Here is a 26,912-nt window from a genome sequence, read left to right on the forward strand (position 1 = left end):
TTAGTGTGAGGCCGACGAAGTCGCACCAAGCGGGCGTGGAACATCTGGAGTGACTTGTGGGGCACGGTGGGTGATGTCCATCCGACGGCGTCCTGATGCCCTCCCGAATCCCGTGTACGGTGGCTCCCTCCCTCCCGGATCGGATGGAGATGGTCCATTTGACATTTATTGAGTTCCATGAATGGACGGGACAGAAGAAGAAAGTAGTAGTAATGGGGAGGCATCACACATATGTACGGCTAGCGGTGGCTGAAAGGGCAATCTCATTCCTAATTTCCATCCCTATTTCGATTCGAATAAAAGGTAAAAACAGGAGGAGGATGATGATGATGGCAATTAAGATGCAAGAGGAGAAAGGAGTTGGGTGTGGAAACAAAAGTACACGCTTCATTCACCATTATTATATAACATGGATGGATGGATGGATGGATGGATGGATGAGGTGGATAAGCAGTCTCTCTCACACAATTTATTTCAGTATCTGATTGATGTTATGGGGGGACTGCAACTCATTTGTAGCAACTATGTATGCGCTTCGACCTCAGCCTCAGCTATTAACTTCGTTCGTGAATCGGGATGTGGATTCGGATCCAGGCATTAAATGCTCGATACCCACAACAGACTTGCTACGATGCCTCTTCTCAATCAATTCTCTTTTTTTTTTTTTGGAAAAAAAAAAAAGAGAGGAGAAACTGTACATTCTTTATTGCATCCACAACAGAAGATTCTGTACAAAAAAATATATATCATGCAGAAGGACAAAAAAAAGAAAGAAAGAAATCATAAAAGACCACCAAATCTATTAAGTAAATCGGCACCATCAATCAATCTAATAACACCACCATCGCTAAAAGCATCAGCATCAGCAAGAAGCAAACCAAACCACGAGCGACTGCCCCATCGCTAAAAGTATGGAGTCTCCCTACTCGCAAGAAGCATCAGATATTTGTCTATCTGTGAGGCGGCTTGCCGGCCCTCGTTGATTGCCCAAACCACGAGCGACTGCCCCCTCCTGCAGTCTCCTACAGCAAACACCCCCTCGACGCTGGTCAAGAAACGCCCATAGTCAGCCTTGAAGTTTGACCTCTTGTCTCGCTCTAGACCCAGCTGATCCGCAATTGTCTGCGAGAATGGTCGATTGCTAGCTCGAGTCAGATACGCAAGGGAGACACAAGATTGACTTCCACCAGAGATTAAACTTCAAGAAAAAGGGGCCAACTACCCAAATAGATGATAGTAAAGGGCTAGAAATATAGTAAGTACATGACGGAAAAAGAACTCACGGATTCAGGGCCAAGGAAACCCATAGCTAAGAGAACCAAGTCGGCCTCTATCATCTCTTCCGAACCCTTGATTTCATCAAACTGGAATTTGCCACTGCTATCCCGTTCCCAGTGTACGCGTACCGTCTCCAGGCCTTTCACAGCTCCATTTTCATCTCCCACGAATCGCTTCGTCAGGACCTCATAGCATCGTGGGTCTTTTCTGAACTTAGCTGAAGCTTCTTGGTGACCATAATCCACTCGAAAAATACGAGGCCACTGCGACAAGACAAAACAACCCCGTTACCACTATGATCTTACCATATATATAACATGGAACACAATCGGAATCATCATTGGCACTGTGTGATGACGAAATTTGGTTGAATTTTATCCAAAAAGGCAATCCTAACATATGAATGAATTAGTGGTAGTGGTACCAAGGGATAGAGATGTACCTGGGGCCACGGATTGCCCGGTGCTCTTTCCTGAGGTGGCTTAGAAAGGAGTTCTAGATTTATCATGTTGTTGCAGCCATGTCGGATGGATGTCGCTACACAATCCGTTCCTGTATCTCCTCCACCTATCACAATCACCTTCTTCCCCTTGGCAGATAAGTATTTACCGTCCCGCAGATTGCTATCGAGCAAGCTTTTTGTGTTTGCATGAAGAAACTCCATCGCAAAATGAATTCCAGAGAGCTCTCGTCCAGGAACAGGAAGATCCCTGCACAAAGAAGCATTTTTAGTGCACCCGCCCATCCCATGATACACCAGGGTCAAAATGGCTTTTACATTTAAGAGGATAACCGAGCATCGACAGAAAGACATTATGGTATACATCAGTCAAGACACCACAGTAACATAACATAAAAGTGAGCATGTTATTCATTGCAAACATCATAATAATTGCAGGTTTGGCAGGAATTTGAACTAAATCCAGACTGGGGTTCGTTACTCGGGAAAAGAATGTTTATACGTGGAGGTGAAAGTTTATCAAGCTTTCAGGGGTTCTGAAATAGTAGGATGGGAAAATTTTCAGGAAACAAAGATGACTCAGAATCCGTAAGAGAATCAACAGGATTAATTCCATGCCTAAAAGGATTCCTCATAAATGCAAAAAAAAAAAAACTGAAACAATGTGCAGCATTTATTTTGCTTTTGTGTTGAAAATCTAGCATGATATATAATTGAGTGCTTTAAGAAAAGATGCATGCTTAAGTCAAATAAAAGGGTTATCTAACTTTGTTATTATCTGCGTATATCCAAAGCAAGTTTTGCAGAAACTTGTATCACCTTGGTTTTGTAGCTCCACAAGCCAACACAATTGCATCATTCTCACCACGAAGACGGTTGAGGGAGTACGTGGGGTCAATTCCAACATTGGCATTGACCACAAACTTAACACCTTCCGCAGTCATTAGGTCTACACGGCGCTGAACAATCCCAACCTTGTCAGCCTTCATGTTTGGAACTCCATACATCATTAGGCCACCAATGCGGTCAGCACGTTCATAAACGGTGACCAAGTGACCCATTTTATTCAACTGATCAGCAGCAGCAAGACCAGCTGGACCGCTACCAACAATGGCAACTCTCTTTCTGTATCAGTTATCCAAGATACGCCAATAAATTAACCATATAAATTACAACATTCAGAAGTAAGAAAAGCCAATACGTCAATAAATTAAACATCTAAATTACAACATTCACAAGTAAGAAAAGCCAATTCGTTCCCATCTTATGCATACAACTGTTTCACTATATATGTATATATATGTATATATATGTACATATATATACATATACATATACATATACATATATATATACATATACATATACATATCGTTTGAAACAAATGAAAGAGACCAATAAACTGCTTGTTAATATAAATAACTGATCAATGAAAAATTTACCACGACAAGAATGAAGCATCCAAATCAATACATATAAGGAAAAACAGGCATATAACCTAATTTATAAATGATTCACCCACAACACGACATCGATTGAAGATATCTTTCTTATATATGGTGGCAAGCAAATTCATGAGATTATATATGTTTCAGTGCATTATTACTTATCTGTCATAGAGTATCTTGCTAACAGATAACAGGTGGTTCTGCACAAGTTTAAATGACTTCAGGGATACAATTGAAACAACAAAAGGGAACTCAACCAATCTACGGAAGAAATGGACAACTGCAACACCCTTGGAACGATTGAATGCTTCCAAGACTGGAACAATTACTCATTCAATGAGAATGGAATAATTTTATGTAAGAAATCTTTTAAAACCCTTACCATCAGATCAGTAAAGAATATTGTGTATTTCCATTGATATTGTCACAATCCAACCTGGTCAACTTACTAACTCAACAACTTGGATATAACAAAACTGGAACCAAGTGGCCAACATGCTTGAGCACAGTTGTTAGCAGCAGAAACAGCTAGCCCTATCTCTTCACTATCATCATCCCACTTCAAAAGTTGGGGAGTTTGGGGTGTAACAATCTTCCACGTATAAAGGCATTGATTTTTCATCAAAAACCAAAATCGTTTGCTAATAGGCATCATGTAAGGCACATGGCTCATTGGTGACTCCACTATCCGATATATCCATTGTAACATCCACGAATATGTGATGATTGCTTGACATAGCAAAAATAAGGAAAAATTACCCTGTTCTCTGTTGTGGAGGACGAGGTACCATCCATCCTTCTTCAAATGCCTTGTCTATGATGGCACACTCTATGCTTTTAATAGATACAGGATTCTCAATGATGCCGAGAACACATGATCCTTCACAAGGAGCAGGGCAGACTCGACCAGTAAATTCTGGGAAGTTATTTGTCTCCAAAAGCCGATCCACAGCTTCACGCCACCTATTCTGATGGACCAGTTCATTAAATTCTGGTATCTTATTCCCAAGAGGGCACCCAGAAGTCTCCTGCAAGATGAAAGTGATTAAAAAAATATTTAAGATGTAATTATATATAGCATAAATGAAGGTACTGAAACATATATGCTCAGGCATTGATCTGAACCACAGGTAGGAAGTTATGAAAGCCCCACCCAGCAACAATGAGGCATAAAGAAATTTCTGCTCTATGGCAGCAAAGGAAAGAGGAACAGAACTATTAGAAAGTCAAACATCCAGCAAAGACTCATCAAGATCAAGATCAAGATTACCATTCTGGCTAAAGACAGTACAAAAGCCTCTTGCAAGCTTTATCTTGCTGGACCTAAAAGCATAACGATAAAAATCTACTCCAAAATACAATGTATTTTGCATAGTTTAACTAGGCCCATTTTTGCTTGCTAATTGTACGGGTAAAACTGACTGAGATGGACTTAATTACTAGTTGATGCTCTTTATGCAATTAGGTTCTTTAAGACATCATAAGCAACAATTTTATAACCAAAATAAAAATAACAGTGTTCTATATTCCTGAAAGACGTTGTAAACTTAAAAATGGTAGTTAATGTATGACTCAAACGTACTTATCATTTTATATTATATTACGCCATTGTAAACCTAACAATACAATAAAAATTTTCAAGCTACAATTTTGGTTGCATTTAGAAGAACAGAATTCTATGCATTAGAAAACAGATAAAAAATAATAATCTGCTTTAGGTCCACATAAACCGATCAGTTAACAAAATTTGTTAACTGATCTTGCATAAAATTAAATAACTCTAAAATTGTTAGATATTAAATAAAAGAATACAGATAGAATTGAGAACCTAAAAATATTTATGACCTATGATAAGTTTTAGTATTCTATTGTTTTTATGTTACTAAAATTTTTGGATAACAGCATTAATCTGCAATGACTGACAGTTTTAGACTTCAACGACTTAGTGTTTTCAAGGTAATAACCCGTTATACTATAGGAATAGACCTATGTAACTCTTACCGAGATCATATCAAACTCTAATACGTAAGAGTAAAATATAAGAGACGACCAAATATTTTGGACATAGATATCAACATTGAGAAATAGGACAACAGAATAAACTACATTGAGTCGAATAACATCATCAATACAAAAGAACATCAAATGGCATCCATGATTTGGTGCAAATAATTTCATATTACCTGATGACAAAAAGGAGTTCCACAGTCCATGCAGCGAGCAGATTGGGTTTTCATTAGTGGCCCAGGCTCCGATTCCATGAAAACTTCTTTCCAATCTTTAATTCGATCATTAGGGTCCCTATATGAAATACCCTGCCGCTCATAAGCAATAAAACCTCGATGCTTGACAGCATTATCAACCAACGTTGGCCTTTTTGGTGCAGCTAATTCTTCTGCCTTCTGTAGATTCAAACACTCTATTTAGTTTTAAAGTCTATCACTCCAAAGGAAATCTAACACTGGCTTTGCAAGTCAAAATTCAACAGATTTTATACAGGAAGAAGTAAATTTTCTTGGATCAAATGGTATTTGAAAGCATGAATAATTTTGCAGAATCAATAAAAAATCCCTAAGAAAGAAAATTAGGGGAGAATTACCACCATATTAACACCAAAGATGGACATGATCGAGAAAGCAGGATGAAAGATACAATTATAGAAAATATGGGTTGAGATAATATTGCTGAAGAGATTTTTGACTATCTTTATAAGGAAAAATTTTGAAAACCAGAAACAATTCCTATCACTGTCATGAAGTATTTTACCTTCCCATTCAAAGATACTGTTGCCAATTTCTTGAGTTCTTCAAACGCATCCTTCTCCATCATTTCTTTTTCTTCTTGTTCCTTGGCCTCTTTGGCAGCTTGCTCTATCTTAAATTTCTGAAGAACTCTCTTGTAGTCTCTCGGAAATACTTTCACAAACTTGGGTAACAAAGCGCCAAAGTTGCAAAGGACTTCTCTTGCTAACACACTGCTCGTATGACGCTGATGTTGCTGTATCATCATTCTCAATGTTGTTATATCTGCCTCATCCTCAACCTTTTCAAGATCGACCAATTCAAGATTACATCTTGTATGAAACATCCCATCGACATCAGAAACATAAGCGATTCCACCGCTCATACCTGCAGCAAAGTTTCTCCCAGTTTTTCCAAGAATAACAACAATACCACCAGTCATATACTCACACCCGTGATCTCCAATGCCTTCAACAACTGTTCTAGCACCTGAGTTACGGACACAGAACCTTTCTGCTGCCATTCCACTAAAATATGCCTCCCCGCTTGTGGCTCCATATAATGCAACATTTCCTATGACAATATTTTCTTTTGGATCAAATTGGCTTTCTCTTGGAGGATATACTATGATCTTGCCACCGGATAATCCTTTCCCAACATAGTCATTGCTGTCACCTTCAAGCTCAAGGGTGATTCCAGGGCATAGAAAGGCCCCTAGGCTTTGACCAGCACTTCCAACTAGCTTAATATGTATGGTATCTGAAGGCAACCCATTCAATTGATACTGTTTAGTGACTTCATGGCTAAGCATGGTACCAACAGCACGATTTACATTACAGATTGGTTTTTCAATATAGACAGGAAGGCCTTTTTCAAGTGCAGCTTTTGATAGAGAGATAAGCTCCTGATCTATTGCCATCTCCAGTCCATGATCCTGTTTCTGAATGCAGTATTGAGCAGCTCCTGGTCGAATATCAGCTGCAGGTCTAAGCAGCAATGACAGATTGATATTTCCCAATTTTTCATTGCTCTTAATCAACTCTTTATCAATCTCAAGCATGTCAACACGACCAACCATTTCATTAATTGTTCGGAAGCCCAGCTGTGACATGATCTCACGGACTTCCTCTGCCAGCATAAAAAAGAAGTTTATGACATGCTGAGGTTCCCCAGCAAATTTTTCTCGAAGTACAGGATCTTGAGTGGCAATGCCAACTGGGCAAGTATTCTGGTGGCATTTTCGCATCATAATGCAACCAAGAGTTATCAGAGGTGCAGTGCTGAAACCAAACTCCTCTGCACCAAGTAAAGCAGCAATTGCAACATCTCTGCCTGTTTTCAACTGGCCATCAGTTTGCAGGACTGTTCGGCCACGGAGGTCATTTGCAACTAGAGTCTGATGTGTCTCTGCCAACCCCAGCTCCCAAGGAAGCCCTGCATTTTTAATTCCAGTCCAACGAGAAGCTCCGGTGCCTCCATCATGGCCAGAAATCAAAACATGGTCCGCATGCCCTTTCACAGCTCCACTAGCAATTACTCCAACGCCGGCCTCAGACACTAGTTTAACACTGATTCGAGCACCTGGATTTGAGTTCTACAAAAAGAAAAAAGAATTTAGGGATTTGATTGATATGTTACATGAATGCAAAGACTGTCATACGAGCAAACCAAAATGCAATTTGCAAAGCTCCTCATGCTGTCTTACTGGCAATAAGTTCTCATAGAAAGGAATTACAAAGACCATAAAATGTAACTGAAGCAGGAAAATTACTACATTATCAATCTTTATACAACAAAATATTTTTATTAATCACCAACATAGGAAACCAATTTAAGAGGAGTGTTAATTTATCATGATCAAATACCTTAAGGTCATGAATAAGTTGTGCAAGGTCCTCAATTGAATATATATCATGGTGAGGAGGAGGACTAATGAGGCCCACACCAGCAATGGAATTTCTTGTGACCGCAATATCGCCAATAACTTTATGACCTGGAAGTTCTCCTCCTTCACCAGGCTTGGCACCCTGCACAACAGCAGAAGTCTGTTGAACAAAAGCACATGACAAGCAGCATAAATTCCAGAAAAAATTGACCTCACCAAATTGCTAAGGTATTCATCAGTTATACAAAGACACATTAATGCTTTGTAGACTCGGCATCATCTGTCCATGAACATAGATACAAAAACAAGAGGAACTTATGTTCCAATAGGAGGAAAGAGGAGGCGCAAAGGTAGAAGAGTCCCCATTGTTCAAATTTCATATAAAGAAGATTTATTGGACAAGGATTGTTGAGCATGTGGTAATTACCTGAGCCATCTTTATCTGGAGTTCATCAGCATTGGTTAGGTAGTAGCTTGTCACTCCAAACCTGCCACTTGCCACTTGTTTAATCGCACTCCTCTCTAGATTCATGGAACCATCTGAATAAGGCTTCATTCGAGAAGGTTGCTCACCTCCCTCCCCTTCAAAAAGAAGGGACCAGAAATAAGTTAGAATGACCAGATAAACGACAATTTCTCTCTCCCTCAGCCAAATGTTGTCAAACAAAAAAACAATCAAGAGGCACCAAGTTTGCAACCTATAATCTTGCATTTTCCTTGTAAAAATTTTGATCTATTTTTTTTAATGTATAAATAAATTAAAGCATTAGACGGACTGAACATGTAGACCAATGTTCTCATTTTTTAAAACATCCTAATATAGGTATGGTATAACTGAAAGTTACTGACACACGAAAGAACAGCAAGGGGCCTTGAATTGCTTAATACTTTGAAGCAAAGTAGCAGAAATTTCTGAATTACTCGTTAAAGACACCTACAAAGCAATACTAAATATATGACTGCTTCAATAGTTGAACACTTTAGAACAGAAAACATCAGTTTATAAGTTCTGAAAGGCTACTTCCACTGACTATAAAGGATCAATGATAAATTAGCAGGAAGCACTAAACTAAGGAGCCAACCGCATATAACAAAGCAGTTCTCTTAATCAGATGAAAACAATTTATGCAGTCTTGGAACGAAAGAAGCTACAATCCTTCCAGATGGCCTAGGTGTGAACAGGTGATGCTTCTAATTATGAAAAAATCAGTTTCTCAAAAGATTCTATCGCCTCTCTGAAAAGAATCATACCAGTATTAGATTTTCCTCCAATCTTATTCATTGCGATAGCTAGAGTAGTGTGCGTTTCCAATGATATTGAACCATAACTCATAGCTCCAGTGCAGAATCGCTTAACAATCTCGCTAGCAGGTTCCACTTCATCCAAGGCAATCTTTGCACAAACATCTTTAAACTTAAGCATACCACGCAAATTGCATGTCTTGTTCAGCTCCTGTATACACCTAGAATATTCTTTGTATGCTGCAACACTATTAGCTCTGGCCGCCTCCTGTAACTTAGCAATTGCAAGGGGGTCATTAAGGTGCACTTCACCTCCCTTTCTCCAGTGGTAATCCCCAGGATTAGGCAATGCCAATGCTTCTGCGCTTCCCAGTGGCAAAACTCTGGTTGGAAATGCCAATTCATGAAGACGAAGGGCATCCCCAGCAAGCATTTCAAATGTTGCACCTTCAACTCTACTTGGTGTTCCTTTGAAGCATTTCTGGATCACCTCAGAAGAAAGACCTAGAGCTTCAAAAATCTGTGCTCCCTTGTAAGATGCAAGAGTGGATATTCCCATTTTGGCGAGAACTTTCATCATTCCATAGTTGCTTGCTTTGAAGTACCTCTTGACAAGATCCTCTCGGGAATGAAACTTGCCATCCGCTCTAGGAGAGATTTTTCCATCAATCTTCAATCGCCAAATTGTCTCTATGGCCAAATATGGGCAGATAGCATCTGCACCAAATCCAACAAGAGTACAAAAATGATGCACTTCACGTGGCTCTGCAGATTCCACTAACAATCCAATGCGTGTCCTCTCTAGTGTTGAGACTAGATGTTGATGAACAGCACCAACTGCCAAGAGGGAACTTACCGCAACACGGTCAGATGAAAAACCTATATCAAAGACATGGAGTGACCCTCTTTTTAACATTACAATTCATAATATGAAATATCAGAAACATCCGGCAGCATGTAATTGATACAAGGAAGAAATAAGGATCACAATATCCAATGAAAGAGTAAGGAAATCAGAGAGATAATGACAGCATGTAAACTGAAATCGATCAATAAGACAAGTGTGCAAGAACAATCTGGTTATAAAAAAGGAGAATGAAAAGAGGTGATTGCTGAAAGTAACATGACTAGAGATGAACAAAACACAAAAAAGTACAATATAGGGACATGATTGTTATCGTGCGCTTACACAGTCAAAGATGATGAATACACTAAATTTCTCAACCTCTCACCTCTGTCAGACAGTACAAGAGTTGTATAGCCCCCATGAATTGCATCACAAGCTTCCAAGCAAATCCTGTCCAGGGTTTCCTCTAAACCCTTTCGACCATGCTTTTTGGGATATGTGATGTCAAGCACCTTGCTGCGCCAACCTCTATAGTTCATCTTTTTTATAGCTTGCATTTCATCAATGGATAAAAGAGGCCCTTCCAATGAGAGGCGATGACACTGCTCTTCAGTGGTTTCAGTAAGATCGCCTTCTGGACCAATCATGCACTCCATAGATGTAACTATTTTCTCTCGAATTGGATCAATTGGAGGGTTTGTAACTTGAGCAAACATCTGCTTAAAGTACTCAAAGGAAAGTTTTTCTCTGTTCGACATCACAGCCAAGGGAGCATCATTTCCCATAGAACCTAGAGCTTCAGTGGCATCTTTTGCCATGGGCAACAACAGCATATCCAAAGCTTCAGTAGTGTAGCTGCAAGTAATCAATTTCAGGACATACATCTTTATGCAAGTAGAATGAACTAAAAGGTAACTTTGCTAAGTTTTAAGTTACCCAAAGGCTTTAAGTGGGGCCAAAAGACCACAAATTCCCATATTCTCCATGTTCTCATCATGATTTTGAGCCTAAGAACAATAAACAATCTCATATATGCAAACACAAACATGAAACACAATTCCTTCAAATAACAATACATAGACTTACTGGTGCAGTCCCAAATATGCTTGGAGGGATCCTATCACTTTTAGGATAGGAATTGACAATTTCTTCAAGAGAAATCTTTTGTCTCTTAAGCCATTCCCTGTATGGTCTGGCTTGTGAGTACTGCTTCTTCAATTTCTCATCATCAACAACGGTATGATTTTCAAAATCCACTAAAAGCATCATTCCAGGGTTGAGCCTTCCTTTTCTCGACACATCTGCAGGACTAATGTCTACGACACCTACTTCACTGGCCATGATAACACGTCCACTATGTGTGATGTAAAAGCGACCAGGTCTCAGACCATTACGATCCAGTGTTGCTCCAAGATAGTGACCATCCGTAACTGTAAGATAAAATCAGAACACGTCGTAAGAGTTACTATGTTAGATGGAGTTCTATTTAGTATGCACCTGTACAGAATCTCACAAGATATAAGAGCAGGTCCATCCCAGGGCTCCATGAGGGCAGAGAAATATTCATACAGAGCCTTTTTATCGGGGTCCATGTTGTTTTCATTTTGCCATGCCTCAGGTATCATCATCATAACAGCTTCGGGTAGACTTCTACCAGCACGGACCAAAAGTTCAAGAACACCATCAAATGCCCCTAATCACATGCAAATCATTTTAGATCAAGCCATCATATATATATGATATAAGCAACTGCACACTCGATACCTACATGTTCAGAAAGAAACGAAATACAACATATATTTAACAAGCAAAAGTACACTAGAAAGTAACAAAAGAAGTAACAAGCTAGATCCTACCAGAATCTGATGAGCTAGCGTCAACAATGGGTAGAAGTTTCTCCATATCATTCCTTGATAAGTCTAGTTCCCTGCACTTTAAAAGACCTTCCCGTGCCTTCATCCTGTAAAGCGAAAAAAAAAAAAACATAAGATGTCAATCTAAACATGCTTTTCAGTTTAGATATAAATGACATCCAACACCATAACCGACGCTGCCTTCAAAAACGTACCAATTTACATTTCCTCGCAATGTGTTGATTTCTCCATTGTGACCCAAAACACGCATCGGTTGTGCACGATCCCAACTAGGGAAGGTATTTGTGGAAAATCGTGAGTGTACCTGCATATGGACATTATTTCTCAGGGATCTAGATTGAACCTTTTAAACTTGTACTCTGGGGTCCAATCGAAATCTCATATATCTTGTATCAATGCACTTAAAGCACCATAAATTGTGTTATTTTTAACTTCCAATACAAAATAACACAGAAACCTAAGCTACTTTAGGCAAATACCATTATTTTCACCTTCAAATTGGAACTCTCCTCCCACTGACCATGGGAAGCACTGCATCATGATTCTGCAACATGGTTTACTAAGTTATCAACTATGAAATCTCACCAACCCACCCAAATTATTCAGTACTCAAATTAAAGTAGCACCGAATACAGCAGAGTATGAGATAATATAAATTTTAATGCCTCATAACTGCATTTAACCTTAAGAGTCCCACTACCAGAGTCTCCTTGAGGGCTTCATTGATCAGTGTTTGCACATAAAGAAGAAGGTCAGATAGGATTATATTTACCAGGGCCATGTAACTTGTAAACCTTTCATCTCCAAGATCTGCATAATAGTAGTCCTTCAATTGAACAGGTTTCAGTTGACCTTTATAAACAACAGTCCTGCCAAAGTCAGATAAGTCAGTGATGCTGATTTCAGAAGATCCAGAAATCTATCCACCAAAGGTAAAAAGAAAAACAATTAACGTCGAACGCAAAGCTCTTTTTTTTAATTTCTTAGTTGGGTATAACTTCCAACAATAATATCCCATCATTTGGAAAAGCAATCCAATGCTTTCACTCAAGAAAATAGATGACAAGAAATACAAAAACTAACCTGGAAGAGAGTGAACATATATAGAAGTCCTTAGCTCCACCATACTGCAGATTCAGAGCATCTCGAATGGCTACCATTGAAACCCGCCGCAATATGTACATCTAGATACATTCAGAAACAAGAGTTAAATCAAATGATAAAATAAGTTATGAAAATCAGTCATTATCTTACAAGCCTGCACTAGAAAAGACATAATCATGACAAGTTACTGAACCTGTTGCTCAAAATCAGCACTCGACCGTGAACTTGGAGCAAGGAAAACTTGTTCGATGATAGGCTCTGTCTGTAGTGCAGACACACCCAGATCTCTATTATCTGTCGGTACACTGCGCCAGCCAAGAACCACATGTCCCAAAGATTCTGCTACCTGCATGCCCACTCAATTATCAATCTGACTGTTTTTAGGCCATATATTTTAGGTGACACAGACTAAAGAAAAATTCATTCAGAAATAATAAAAAGGTAAAAAATGAAACCTATAAGTGAATACCTGGCATGACATCCAAAGACAAAGCAAACTAAGGTCAGCATCCAAGGAAAGCTTTTACCACTACTAATTTTATGGTGTGAAAACAAATTTTTCATTGTTAAAAATAATAAATCATAGCTTCTTCAAGAGAAGAAAAACTAAGGTAGGTTTCAGAAATGAGAAAAAACCTGACTGATAAGCATCGTAAGCTTTGATTTCTCCAAGCAAATAGGAAATGTGTCACAGCTTATTGGCCAATCCCACAATAGCACATATATGTTTGCTTTTATATTTATTTGAATCACCTAAAATAATGCTGTTATATAATAAGAAGGGCCTGCACTCAAATATCACAGGAGGCTGTAGCTGACTCTTTTTATATATATTGAAAAAAAAATTTTCTTAAAATTGACTTTCTACTCTTTTTTGTCTCAATCATAACACATGTAAATGTTGATTTACCATGGATTTGCTTCATGGATTTAGAAGTTCTAATCAACGACCATGGATTCTAACCTTGTTGGCCATTGATTCAGCAAAAGAAAAAAGATGATTTATTTTTCCTTTATCAGTTTAAATCTGACACAACCTATAAGATCCGATATTGGTGACTACCATATTTTGATTGTCCAAACAAGCCATAAGAAGGAACTTAAGGTTTATTCCCTTATCTGCAACAGTACCTCTCACTTACATCATGCAAGGGTAATCTCATCACTCCACTTTTCTTTAAGGTATCTCCCTATCTCAATTTTGCTCTCTAAAATCATCCCATTTGAGTAAGGCAACTAAACTAGAGATATACAACAATTTACACAAAGAGGGAAAAATGGCAGAAGAAACATAGAATGTTAGCAGAAGCAGGGCTAACAAGATAAAGAAGTAGGATGCCTTTTAGTGGTTTGAGGAACAGACAGAAGCAAGAAATAATTGGACAGGAGAAGTGACAAGTAATACAGTGTGATATTTAGTATGTGTAGGCAATAGTGATAGATGATTGCTCTTTAACTTGGTTATAATGAGAGTGATTGATAATTCACACTACCAAAAAAGTCATACTTCTCAGGACAGCCTGGCACAGCCAGTCAAAAACAGAATAGGATTTAGACATGCAGTTGTATTTCTTTAGTCAACCAAACCTGATAGTTATGGCACAAGAATTTTAAATTCTCAAATTTCCCTAATAATGCAATAAAACAGATTATCTAAGAAGATCTTAGAAAGGTAAAAAAACGCAAAGAAACAACAGAATCATGGAGTTTGAAGAAGAATTATAAATAAAATCTTACATCGATCCTTATTATGTCACTGTTATGGGACACAATTAACTTCCAGAATACAAAGTTAGGAATATATAAGAATATCAATAATAGTTTGACCAAGAACAAGTTAAATTATGAAGGAACATAAAAAGTAGCTGAAGCTTGCAGTTGAATAGTACAAACAAATGCCAAGGAAAAAAAGAGCATCATGAATAATCAACCACAATAGCAACCTAGACCCTCCAGAATGAAGTCATGAGTTCACTAATACCTCTAACACCAACACCAACCTTAGCAAAACACCAGCACACTTTTGCCAAAAATTAAAGGAGCCAAAAAGCTTAAAAGAAAATCATTCTTTTCAGAGAAAGCAGAACAGGATCACCGCATAGGTGGTACCAGTTCTTTAAGGTTAATCATCATTAGCATCTACCTTAGCAAAAACAACTTTGCTTTCCTTCCTGCGACCGTCATCTGTTGGCAAGAAAAACATGCCAACTGCATATTGACCGGGTGGTGGCAGTTGAATCCCCACATCCTTGATCACCTAAAACACACAGAACAAAAAATAAACAAAAGCATCATGATGAATAAGGATTATATCCAGCAATAAGAAGAATTGGACACTTGCCAGATGCTCAAAATTTTCATTGACCGATCTACAGGGCATACAAAAAAAAAATTAAAGAAACAAACAAAAATGTATACAAACACACATTTAAGTTAAAACATGACATCTTTGACATGGAATAAAGACCCTGGAAAAGACAAGGTACGTGCCTCCTTGAAGAACTCATGAGGGAGCGCTACAAGAATGCCAGCTCCATCACCTGTGTTAGTCTCACAGCCACATGCCCCGCGATGGCTCATTCTTAGCAGCATCTCCAAAGCATCAGCGACCTGCGGATTTGCCAACCATGACAGGCCATAAACCAACTCTGATGATCAAGAATACACTCGACGGATGTGAGCAGAGACGTACAGTTTTCCGGCTATAGTCGCCGGAGAGCTCGGCAATAAAACCAACACCACAAGAATCTTTATCGAAGGATGGATCATAGAGACCGAGGGGCTTCTCCGGCACCCTAGACAGGGACATTGATGGAGAGACGACCCTCAGCTTCGGAGAACGTCCGGGGCCATCCGTCCGCCACAGCTGAACACGTTCACATGCTCGAAGCTTCGCCCCGAGAAAATAGCTCTCCAAATGCATCGTCTGAGCTCGTCCGAAGGCAGAGCATCGCACAGCTCTACCGCCGCGGCAGACACTAGGCTTATGGTTGACGACGGAAGGGAGAGACACCGGTAGGCTTCGTAGGTTAAAGGCGGACCCTGGGACTGCCGCCATAGATGAGGAGCTTTGGCTTGCAAAGAAATCGACGGGAAAAATGCGATTTCTTTCTCGAGGTTTAAAGGCTGAGTCTTTGAGAGGTCTCAGAAAGCTTCAACCGAATCGGGCCAAAAGGATGACGGATTTATACTAGATCGAGTTATGATAGAAGAAAGAGACGCCGAAGGGATCGTTCAAGAGCACTGTTCCGGGAGCGGATTTCTCCTGCAAAACATGAGGAAACCCAAGAATGAAGCTCGATGATACCAAAAAAAGAATCACCAGATGGATCTAGAAGCAGGAATACAAGAACAGAATCTACAAAAGGAATAATAATTAAAAAAAACAAGAGAACTTCCGAGGAATCTTTGGATTCAGCACACAGACAAACCCCAAAAACAACAAAAGCCAAAAAATAGTTTCGAGGTCGGTCGACATCGCATGCATCTCTAGAACGAACCCTAAGGATCCTTCACATTTCTTTTACTCGACCTCGATACGGTAGTCGGCCGATCTCCTTCCACCAACACACCTCAGAACGCCTCCTCCTCTCCCGGCATTCACGAGCGAATAAAGATGGCTGCATTCACAAGCACCTCCCCTCCCCGTCTATGGATCTACCGAAAGATGGGTGAATGAGCGAATAACGGAAACAGAGAGAAGGGACGAGGCTCCGTCTCCCAAACGATCTCGATCTCGTTCTCTATTGCTTCCTCGCACTCTCCGCGTGGGCTGCCCGCTGGCTTTGCGGAGGGCAGGAGAGGCTTTATTTATAGGCAGGCGAGGGTTCGATGTTCACGAGGGCCCCACCCCCAATCTACCCGCCGAGTTTGTAGCTCCCTTCTTATCTCGTATCATTTCTTGTTGTTTCTGAGAGACCTGCGTGTGTCAAAAGTGTGGGGTCCGGCGTCACAACGTGGACTCCTTTTATCGCGACGCGTCATCGCAGCTGCGTCTATGTGGCACGCGACAGCCGCTCGGAATGAGGGGCCCACCCGAACGACGAGAACCCACTCTGGTTCGGGCTTTTCGGTCAACAGATATACCGTTACTGGATTGCGGTTGCCGTCATCGCTTACCTCAGCGACGGTTACGGTTTTTGTTTTGTTTTCCATATATAGGATAATTAAATAATCCACGGCGGATATTATGTTTAATAATTTCAGTAATTATCACCATCGAAACAATTTTTGTTAAAAAAAATAATTTATACTACGATACTAATTAAAAAATCTAAATTTTTTTTCAATTTTTAATCTAAAAAAGATAATCTAATTTTTGTTTAAAAAAATAATTTATATTACGATACTAAAAAAAAATCCGACAATGATACAAGCAAAGAGCCTCTCCAATTTTCAAGAGGAACAGAATAATAGAATCAAAATGACATAAAGCTTTTCGACTGACATTGAAGGGAGAAAAGATTCTTTTATTTATAATAATATGGGCCATCCTAGTTTTTTTTATGATTTAAGAAAATATTCTTTGAATTTCAAAAATATTTTCTATATGCTTTGCTTTTGACATCGGTCACCACAAATACCTACCTCTGAAGCATATCAATTGTTGAAAGATGTTTTTTTTATCGATGAAGAAATTAAGTAGGACACTTTAGATAGAGAATTGTATCGAGCACTAAAAAGATTATCCATATTGGATAGGGACAAATATTTAAGGAGGTCACATTGACCACTATAGATGCCTTTGTTAATGAGAAATAAATGTATAGAATATTAAAAGATGAGGAGGTTGTATAGGGTTCTATCGAGCACAAAACAAAAAACCTATGAGATGATAAATGATTTTATCTAATTATTAAATATTTTATTCGAGACATTAATGAGAATTCACATGTCAAAATCTTTGTAGGATGAAAATTCTATCAATATCACCACAATACAATACAATACAATACAATACAATACAATAGGAGGGATCAGTAACTTTGCAGGATGAAAATTATAGTGAATATATCTCCTCATCTTGTCATTGATCATAAGTTATTATTTTTATGTATTATAAATAAAATATATATGAGCCATAAGTATACAAAATCATGTATTGCGTAGATAAGTAGTAGATATCCGAGGATTGAAAGTAATACTTTACATGAGATTTATTAACTTGATGATTTATAAGGAATATTTGAACACTGTCGATATGGGTTCCAAATAAAAACAAATGAACGATTAGGTAGCTCAACTTCAACATTCGTCGTCCGTCCGAAGGGATATAAGAAAAACAATAAATAACTCATCTTAAACTCAAATTATAATAATATAATTTCATGAAAATAATGAAATTATATATATATATATATATAATAATAATAATAATAATAATAATAATAAAATAAATAAAAACTCGTAATACCTGTGAACAACAATAGAAGATGTAAATTGGATATGCCTACAAAGCCTTAGATTTCATACTTATTCATATAGGGTCGACTGCTACTTAAATTTAAGCAGAGTTGTAAACGAATTCGAGATTCCCAAAGATAGACGAGGAGGAGGAGGATCACTGGATGAAGGATGATGAATCACCAATCCAGGAATTAAAATAAGAACCACAAATAGCTAAGCCCATAACTCTACTCTGCTTCCAGATACCACCATTAGTATTTGTCGGTGAAGAGATGTGCCTACTGGCTTTATTGATGATCTACTGACTCTATTTCCTATGTTGTTATCATGTATGTATGTATGTATGTATGTATGTATGTATTTGTTGATGAAAAGAGTTCAATTGATGCCACTCTTTCTAAGTTAATCGATCGCTGATCCAACTGCTGACAAGCCAAACGACTGCATGCTTATCTCACGAGCCATTGGGGGGGAGTGGGGTTGGATTTGGACGGGACTTACGCACGCAATTCCCATCCAAATCTTTCGAGCCGCGACTTGACTGACTTGCCATCCTCCATCTTCGTCCGATGCCATCTCCTCTCTTCCTCGTTACTGGTTATGTCGAGTCGATGCGATGGAGCACACAATTTAAGTTTGGGTCCATTTGCCGATGATACCATTCCCACCCCTAATTTTCCATATCGACCTTCCGCCCAACACGGGCGGTCGGAGACGCAACGATGCATGTGACCCACACGAGACGTGGCACCACCAAGTCATTCGCCCTTACCGCGTGTCACCAGCGCGTCCGCACGCCTGGCTTCGGCACCGCCGCTCACCTGCACGCAGCACCCAAACCCAACACCCGGCCGTACCCAGCAGCGGTGCCGCCCGCGTGGTGCTATAAATCCAGGAAGAAGAAGAAAACTCAAGACTCGAACCCACCGCTGCTGAAGAAGCTGGGCGGCATGTCCGGTGCGCAAGGAGCGCAGCCCAAGGAATCGCTGACGCCGACGACGTACGAGTCGGTGCCGACGGAGGAGAACAAGACGCGGCTGGACCCGCGGTCGAAGGAGGACGAGGGCATGATCAAGATCGAGAAGCAGCAGGACAAGGTGGAGGACGCCGCCGGTGGGGGCGGCCCCGTGTTCGGTGCCGGCAAGGAGGAACACAAGCCGGACCTCGGCGTCACCGGCACCGGTCGAAGGGCTCATGTTAATCCAGAGAGAGAGAGAGAGAGAGAGAGAGAGAGATGTACGGATGGATAGGCGTACGAGTTAAGCGTTTTGTTAGTGCTGTAAATTAATCCTTGGTTTTCTACGCTGCAGCGGTAGTCGAAGTCTTCCCGAGGACGTGGGCGTTCCGTGCCATCATGGGCTTCTGTCTCCCCTGCGATGATGTTGCATCGGAAGCTTAGTGCTCCGCTTTCGACATCCACAGATCGATAGAAAAAAGGAAATGTTTTTAAGACTGCCAACACAAAGCGCGATTCAACTCCATCCAAACATTGGATCTTTACTTATAACGCGATACGACAGTATTCTTCCGAGGCCTTTTCCTGCTGGAATGAGGTACAGATGTTACTTAAAGCACCACAGCCCCTCACAAACCAAAACAAATCAACATCATTCAAACCTAAAATAAAAACTCTTGGCTGGCTGCACGAACACGATGCTGGTTTCCTTGTGAAAAACAGTGGAACCAGCATCATCCATGCACCACCACGCTCTTCCTTTGGAACGATACAGATCCATTCGATCGACTGTACTGTACATGAGGAGGAATCCTCGGATGGAAGAAGAGAAAAAGAAAACCAGCAAGAGGAGGGTGCCTACGTGCTGCTGTGCTGGTGGACATGCAGCCCATTGCCATTCGAATGGAAGCTTCCTCCGTTAACCAGGCTCTTGACGGCGGGCTTCTTCAGGCTCCCCCCGCCGTTTCGGTACGTTCTGGGGCTCGGGTAGCCATTGCTGTGAGCATGCGGCGCCGCCGGGCTGATCTGCCCGTTAGAAGCTTGCAGCCATGAATCCAGCTGCCGGCATGATGCGGCTATCAGTCCTGTAAAAGCATTTTATAACAAGCGAGGATGAAACAGGATTATATGAAGAAGGGAAGGGGAAGGGGAAGGGGAAGGGGAAGGGCTTAAAGTTGCTCCTGCAGAAACTATTGATTCGATAAGAAAGCCACTATTATTTGAGGCAGAGTTGGAACTATAGATGATGGATGGGCAGAGTTGAGGCACTATTATTATTTTACCTAAGAAAACAGCAGAGGGCTTTCCAGGTCTAGACTTGAATTCCGGATGAAATTGCACGCCAACATAGTATGGATGAGAAGGCAGCTCGATGATCTGCATCATCGTCGTCAAGAACCAAAAATTCAGGAAAAAAAAAGAAGAAAAAAAAAAAAGAAAAGACAGAAAGAAAGCCCACCTCCATCCGTTTTCCTGTCTCGTCTTTACCGACGAAAGCAAGACCAGCCTTTTCAAATTCTGAGACCATATCAGGATTTACCTGCAAAAAAAATAAATAATGATAAGTGGGAACCCAATCTCATCGATGCTCGAATATAAATATTTTACTTCTCCTATCATCAGAACCTCATATCTATGTCGATGCCGTTCGTCCACGAAGCTGACTTTGCCATACCTGAAGAAACCAGGTGGTTGAACTCTCTTTTTAAGTCTTTCTTTCTTTCGTTGGGCAAGTTAGATAGAACATATCATTCAAGCATCGCGGATAACATTTCTCTACTTACAGCTTTGCAGATTTGCAATCAGCAACCGTAAAAAAGGTCCTCCTCGATCCAAGTCTCATGGTACCTCCCATGTGTGTCTTGGAACCCTGAAGGTCAATCCGATCCGATCCCACACAGAAAATATATGAGAGGTGGAGGAAGGGTTTTATAATTGACAATGATAACCAAAGATGCAAAAAAAAAAAAACAAAAAAACAAAAAAAACCTTACGAATTACCTCTGGCATAAAAATGACAACGGGAGCAGTTGTATCGGGATCAAACTCCATGCTATTTGCCTCCCTCAAGTTCATAACGGAGCGAGCGAATTCGATGACGGCGATCTGCATGCCAAGACAAATGCCAAGATACGGAATTTTGTTTTCGCGGGCATATTTAGCGGCAAGGATTTTTCCCTGCACCCCTCTGTCCCCAAAGCCTCCTGGGACTAGTATCCCATCTGCACCCTGAGATAGAAGAAGATGGCGAGCATTGATTGCCTCATGTTAGATAAAACTAGTATGGTACACAGCTAAACATCTTTAATTTTGCAAGAAGCTCACATTCAAAAGCCTCCATGCTGCGTCGTAGGCTTCGGGTGCCTGTATAAACGTAAAATATTCAACTCTTTGCAACAAAGAATCCAACATGAATAATAAAAAGCAAAAGCACAACTCTGCTTAAACTGTAAAATGGACAGACCAATCCAACAAGAATAATAAAAAAGACCAACATAACTGCTTAAACTGTAAAATGGACAAACCAATCCAACAAGAATAATAAAAAAGACCAACATAACTGCTTAAACTGTAAAATGGACAGACCTCTTTCGCAGCTGTTTCTTCAAGATCAGATGATGGGACCCAGTCCACGACAAGTTTTCTTCGGCAAGCAACAGAAGCATGCAAAAGAGCCTGCAATAGTTTAACAAAACAATCAGTTTGCGGAAGGAATGCTCATAGGATAATAGATTGATCTATTCTTTCATCAAAGACAAACGAGCATCGAATGATCACCAAGTATAACAAAGGAAACACTCGAGTGCATTAGAGTTTCTATCACCAAAGAAACCATAACAAAGCCCAAGCCACGACTAGCACCAGTTTGACAATCTTATGAAGTGACTGTTCAACAAAAACACAAAACAAGGGGGAGCTATATTTGCAGTTATCCAGCCATATTGCTCATCATGGGCATGGGAGATAACTAAGATAACTGCGTAAGATCTCTGAACAAACCTTTGGCCTCTATAAACCAACACTAAGTTATTGACGACCTAACTAGTTCAAAAAGAACAAATAGCAACTTCTAACTCTATTTTGTTCCCCATCCTGAAGTCACGAGCATCCAACTAACCACGAGAAGATGACAGATCAGGGAATCTGTCAGGTCCATGATGACCTTTTGCATTTTAAGATGTATAAGACTTGGGCATTCTGCACTTGCACAAATGATATAAGTCATCCAAGAGAGGTACTTCGGGAAAAAAAAAAATCCCATTTTAGTGGATCAGAAGAATTAAATAAAAGAACACAATCCCCTGTTGTAATGAAAATGATTTACTGTGGAGTTGTACACAAAAAGAAGTGCATCATGTGGAAATTGAATTATTATCATGACCCAACTGACCCAAATCTACAGGCAGTAATAATTATGTCAGCAAAAAAAAAAAAAAGCAATCAGAATAAAATTGATGATAAACATGCCAAGAGACCGTAGCGATTTTTTTAGTGAAAAAGAGGCAAAGGGGAGTGAGGCACCCACAGAGGTGAACTCAAGAGAAGCCAAATGGCAGGAAATAATTTTTCTTGAGATTTCCAAATCTTCCTTACTAATTGCCAAACTTCAATATAGCAAATTTGATTGTTCAGATAACCAGTCTTGTTGCCACAAGTTTCGCTCATAATGCTAATTCCTTTTGCAAGTGTTTTTCTCCCTATCAATCCTCCACTTGTTTCATGTTAAGAAGCTAGTTAAAGATCACTCAGGGTTTAGATGACTTCAAAATGTTCAACCTTGATCGAGAGATGCTAAACTAGAAACATGAACTACTCATGAATAAGGTCATGGTTTTAGAAGTTTCACATTGTCCTTAACATTTTAAGTAAATAGCGTCAACATCTGGTGATTATAATTTTTTTTTATTGCCCTAAAGCATTTAAACAAACAGCTTCACATACGAACAATGGCCTGTGACAAATAAAAAACTACTTGATTTGTTTGTCGAAATGGCCATTACAGTAAGCACAAGGAATAAATCACATGAGTTTCTAGTGTAAGTATCGTGGTCCTCCTGTGGTGGAGAACAAATAAAAAACAAGTACATCTTAGAAAAGATAAAATGACAAATACAGATCCGTCCAGTAAATAAGCAACGTACAAGAAACGGACAACATTAGACTGATAAGTGATGAACGTACTCACCTTCAAAACAGAGAGGTAAGAATCAGAAAGACCAGTATATTTTCCTACCATAGCAATTCTGACCTGTAAATTTATTCAAATGGTAAGATTTCAGATGTTTCCAGTGACCCATAAAACAATAGCAAAGAAAAAAAAAAGAACTCACAGTCTTGTGCAACATATCATAGAGTTTAGCTCTACCCATCCATTCTTCCAGCATGGGTTCCTCAGCACATCTGTATATATTAATGTCAGAATCAATGGCTGAAGTATCAAAGTAATTAAATAAATAAGCCATTCATCGGACAGACCCTTGAAGGTTTAATAGTTTCAGAAGAGCTTCATGTGCCTTTTGCTCCTATAGGTGAAGAACTATGTTAATATGGATGCTGAAATAACCTTGACGATGGATAAAATCCACATTAGTGTCAACAAAATATACTCTACCTTCAACAATAAAGGAATGTGCCAAATGTTTGTAACGTCATGGAGATTAATGATATTGGCAACCTGTGAAAAAAAGCTATCGATTGTGAGTATCAAAATCTACACACTGACTTTGCAGCAGGTACAATGGACGAGGAGTAACAGTAAAGAAATTACCGGAACATGGCAAAACAGTGAGAGTTTTTCTTTAATATTTATATCCAACGGCTGTCAAAAGCATCAAAATGTAATTCTCAAAGATCAACACAGATGTAGGAAGAACAAATACTAGGCTGAAAAATTAGGATTGAGCCAGGAGATGAGAGGTTAATAGGAACCTTATCACTGCGGCAGGCTAGAATATTTGGTGTCAGCCCAAGTCCTCGTAGTCCCCTAACACTATGTTGGGTCGGTTTAGTTTTCTACAGGAACATAAGGAAAAAAAAAAAAAACATCCATAAAAAATAGGATAGAATCAAATTTCAGCTGTGAAAGGCTTCAGTCAAAGTCTCATTATGTGTAGCTGGTTAATTGTCATTACCGGCTCCCCAACTGCTTTAAGAACTGGTACGAGACTAACATGAACCAGACAGAAGTTACCGGGCCCTGTCCAAAAACATGACAACAAACCTCATTTACAAAGGAGGATAGGAAAATAAGCTGTTGGAAAGAACAATATTTTAACAGGTGCCTTCACACTTTTCTCACCTACACGGTAAGAGAATTGACCCAAAGCTTCTATGAATGGCATTGACTCAATATCCCCTGCATCAAGAATGCCACGGTCAATACTATGAAAAGGAATGTGGCTCCTGCAACAAGCACTCGGACAAGAATGATTATCATGTGAATTATAATTCTCACTCGGAGTAAGGTGAGATTGTTCGACCAATATATTATTCCACTTTGTTTTATCAAGAACAGAACTCTGTAGCAAATTTACCTATAGTTCCACCCAATTCTATAACACAAACATCAGCTGGTCCTTCTTTACCGTCCACAGGTATCATCGCTACACGTTCGATCCACTCTTGTATGGCATCTGTGATATGTGGCACGACCTTCAAAAGAAAAAGAGGAGGCATTCTGGCACCGGTAAGTAAACGTGAAAATTACGACACACAATTGGTTCTGGATCAGAGAGAAACACACCTGGACTGTTTTCCCCAGATAGTCTCCCCTCCTCTCCTTGTCGATGACGGACTATCACGGACATGACATCAAGAGAGAAGAAAGTTAGTCTATCACATGAACAAGGAGGAGATGGGACAAGATTAACATGAGAAAGAAAAATGAAAATTGACCTAAAAGAATTATCTCCTTCCATAGTAGATAATAGCTCAACAGCCTCAGGTCGTCACAAATCTTACGACCATTAAACATCTAAAGCCTAATTGAGCACCTGATAGATTTTTCCAGTCGTGATATTGTTGTCACGAGTTAATTTGATATCGAGGAACCGTTCATAGTTTCCGAGATCCAAGTCCACCTGTAAAAGAGGGGAGGCCATCAGAAGAAATGGAACGAAACCGAAGAACAAAGATCTCCTAAACATTTCTAAGCAAAGTAAAATGTGAGTGTAAATCTGTGCAGGTCAATGAGAAAGGCATCGGTTTTCAGACTTGCAGAGACCATACGATGGCATCCACAGTGCTCTTTACCTCGCCACCATCGTCTAAGACGAAGACTTCCCCATGCTCAAACGGAGACATAGTCCCCGCATCAGTGTTGAGATAAGGATCTGCGTAAGTCCACAGGGTACAGCATTAGACCATCTCGATTAAAGAATAACAGAAACAAAGTTGCATAACATTACGATCGACATAGACAGAAAATGAAAGACTTTTCTTCTTCTTCTTTGCAAAACAAACATGCCCCGAAGAGAGGTGAAGACAACAATTTCCCAGCGCACGTCAAAGTTGATCAACATAAAGGAGAAATGTCTTTCGTCAAATGGTCTTATTGCACATCGATCGCAGAATAAGAATATCGTAAGCAATAAAGTAAATCAGAAAGATCCAGGTCATCCAATCAGTAATGATGGCCGGAAGAAAACTTGGTGTCAAGCAAAAGCACCCAATCAGACATCGTCGTCACTGAAGACGGCCAAAGAAGAATTCAAAGGGGATGAGCATTGAAAGTGCCGTATCTGCAGAAGAATAATAACGCACGAAACCTCCATTTTCATTACCCAAGATCGGCTGCTGTCGGCCACAAAACGCAAAAGAGAAGGGCACCCTGTACCGCAATCTCATCGGAAACCACCGATCGCACCAAGGGGATTTCCCAAGAATCAGAAAGGGCAACAGAGTTGACGCAGGGCGATGCAAGGAAAAAGGAGTTTGACTACAACCGCAGCCCGAATCAAGAAGCATATGGAGTCGGCAAAGGACACATCAAACTGGCGGGGGAAAAGATGCAAAGATCTCTTCTTTCTTGCGTCATAATTTCAATATATTAACCTTGTTGGATATGAATGTCGGAAGAAGACAACCTACTGCACAATCCAACCTCCTTAAACCCGGGAGGCCCGGAAGGGACCCTACGGAAAAGATCAGACCAAAAAGAAGTCTCCTTTAAGAAGAAAAATGAGGGGCAAGAAGGACTCTTTGATTCATGGGGATGAGGCTGACACCACAAAAATCCACCTCGTTGGAGAGAAAAGATCCATTGCGTTCACCAACACCAAGCGAAAAAGCATTCTTTGGACGGTAAAACATGGAGGGGTAGGGCGAGGCAGGCACCGATTTTTATGGAGGTGACGCGGAGCCCGCACGCCTTGAGGACGACGCCGATGCTGCTGGCCGTCACCCCTTTCCCCAGTCCGCTCACCACTCCCCCCGTCACCAATACGTACTTCATCTCTCTCTCTCTCTCTCTCTCTCTCTCTCTCTCTCTGTGTTCCTCTGGACAAGCACGAAAGCAGCTTACGAGGAGCGGAGAGCACGACAACGGTGTGAGCACCTCCACACTCCCTGCCCTCGTCTCTTTCTCTCTCTCTCTCTCTCTCTCTCTCTCTCTCTCACACACACACACACACACACAAACCGGGCGTCGCCGAAAGCGTGGCTGCCGCCTCAG

At 40.2% G+C, this 26,912-nt stretch overlaps 3 protein-coding genes across 7 annotated transcripts; 1 reads left to right on the forward strand and 2 right to left on the reverse strand.

Moving 5' to 3' along the window:
• Positions 1 to 683: 683 nt before the first annotated feature.
• LOC103980032 (glutamate synthase [NADH], amyloplastic) lies at positions 684 to 16,643 on the reverse strand. Of its 3 annotated transcripts, XM_009396319.3 has the most exons (23): positions 16,412 to 16,643; positions 15,572 to 16,144; positions 15,370 to 15,489; positions 15,023 to 15,136; positions 13,073 to 13,225; positions 12,859 to 12,959; positions 12,548 to 12,644; positions 11,970 to 12,079; positions 11,758 to 11,861; positions 11,415 to 11,594; positions 10,988 to 11,331; positions 10,838 to 10,908; positions 10,287 to 10,756; positions 9,064 to 9,933; positions 8,240 to 8,394; positions 7,793 to 7,954; positions 5,953 to 7,521; positions 5,370 to 5,588; positions 3,946 to 4,214; positions 2,558 to 2,863; positions 1,721 to 1,988; positions 1,284 to 1,541; positions 684 to 1,122 (listed from the first exon to the last, which is right to left on the reverse strand). In XM_009396319.3, exons 2-23 carry the CDS (start codon positions 15,935 to 15,937, stop codon positions 904 to 906), a joined length of 6,525 nt encoding a protein of 2,174 aa, XP_009394594.2. In that variant the 5' UTR covers positions 15,938 to 16,144; positions 16,412 to 16,643; the 3' UTR covers positions 684 to 903. The 3 variants fall into 3 exon arrangements, with proteins under 3 accessions (XP_009394594.2, XP_064957694.1, XP_064957693.1); XM_065101622.1 differs by lacking the exons at positions 13,073 to 13,225; positions 15,023 to 15,136; positions 15,370 to 15,489; positions 15,572 to 16,144; positions 16,412 to 16,643 and adding an exon at positions 12,267 to 12,319 and having other exon boundaries at positions 12,859 to 12,900; XM_065101621.1 differs by lacking the exons at positions 13,073 to 13,225; positions 15,023 to 15,136; positions 15,370 to 15,489; positions 15,572 to 16,144; positions 16,412 to 16,643 and adding an exon at positions 12,255 to 12,319 and having other exon boundaries at positions 12,859 to 12,900.
• Positions 16,644 to 18,934: 2,291 nt separating this feature from the next.
• On the forward strand, positions 18,935 to 19,619 carry LOC135608572 (uncharacterized). The gene has a single exon (XM_065101626.1). It carries the CDS (start codon positions 19,008 to 19,010, stop codon positions 19,533 to 19,535), a length of 528 nt encoding a protein of 175 aa, XP_064957698.1. The 5' UTR covers positions 18,935 to 19,007; the 3' UTR covers positions 19,536 to 19,619.
• A 135-nt stretch (positions 19,620 to 19,754) lies between these two features.
• On the reverse strand, positions 19,755 to 26,912 carry LOC135608571 (uncharacterized). 3 transcript variants are annotated; one of them, XM_065101624.1, is made up of 21 exons: positions 26,576 to 26,912; positions 25,493 to 25,572; positions 25,234 to 25,320; positions 24,984 to 25,034; positions 24,775 to 24,892; positions 24,540 to 24,596; positions 24,373 to 24,437; positions 24,170 to 24,253; positions 24,009 to 24,059; positions 23,853 to 23,915; positions 23,717 to 23,763; positions 23,572 to 23,641; positions 23,427 to 23,489; positions 21,827 to 21,916; positions 21,566 to 21,604; positions 21,242 to 21,469; positions 21,025 to 21,110; positions 20,867 to 20,915; positions 20,700 to 20,780; positions 20,524 to 20,617; positions 19,755 to 20,325 (listed from the first exon to the last, which is right to left on the reverse strand). In XM_065101624.1, exons 1-21 carry the CDS (start codon positions 26,691 to 26,693, stop codon positions 20,099 to 20,101), a joined length of 1,848 nt encoding a protein of 615 aa, XP_064957696.1. In that variant the 5' UTR covers positions 26,694 to 26,912; the 3' UTR covers positions 19,755 to 20,098. The 3 variants fall into 3 exon arrangements, with proteins under 3 accessions (XP_064957696.1, XP_064957695.1, XP_064957697.1); XM_065101623.1 differs by lacking the exon at positions 26,576 to 26,912 and adding an exon at positions 26,023 to 26,342 and having other exon boundaries at positions 19,870 to 20,325; XM_065101625.1 differs by lacking the exons at positions 25,493 to 25,572; positions 26,576 to 26,912 and having other exon boundaries at positions 19,870 to 20,325; positions 25,136 to 25,276.

The sequence above is a fragment of the Musa acuminata genome, chromosome BXJ2-3, assembly GCF_036884655.1.
Source record: "Musa acuminata AAA Group cultivar baxijiao chromosome BXJ2-3, Cavendish_Baxijiao_AAA, whole genome shotgun sequence".
In the NCBI taxonomy this organism is placed as follows: Eukaryota; Viridiplantae; Streptophyta; class Magnoliopsida; order Zingiberales; family Musaceae; genus Musa; species Musa acuminata.

Coding starts and splice junctions, on each gene's coding strand:
- LOC103980032 (XM_009396319.3), bottom strand. CDS start 15,937: ATGGCGGCAGTCCCAGGGTCCGCCTTTAACCTACGAAGCCTACCGGTG. Junction 15,137..15,369: donor CTCATGAGTTCTTCAAGGAG/GCACGTACCTTG, acceptor TGTGTGTTTTAG/GTGATCAAGGATGTGGGGAT. Junction 2,864..3,945: donor CCTCCACAACAGAGAACAGG/GTAATTTTTCCT, acceptor TAACTGATACAG/AAAGAGAGTTGCCATTGTTG.
- LOC135608572 (XM_065101626.1), top strand. CDS start 19,008: ATGCATGTGACCCACACGAGACGTGGCACCACCAAGTCATTCGCCCTT.
- LOC135608571 (XM_065101623.1), bottom strand. CDS start 26,206: ATGCTTCTTGATTCGGGCTGCGGTTGTAGTCAAACTCCTTTTTCCTTG. Junction 21,917..23,426: donor CTTACCTCTCTGTTTTGAAG/GTGAGTACGTTC, acceptor AAACTATTGCAG/GCTCTTTTGCATGCTTCTGT. Junction 20,916..21,024: donor GATTGCAAATCTGCAAAGCT/GTAAGTAGAGAA, acceptor TGGTTTCTTCAG/GTATGGCAAAGTCAGCTTCG.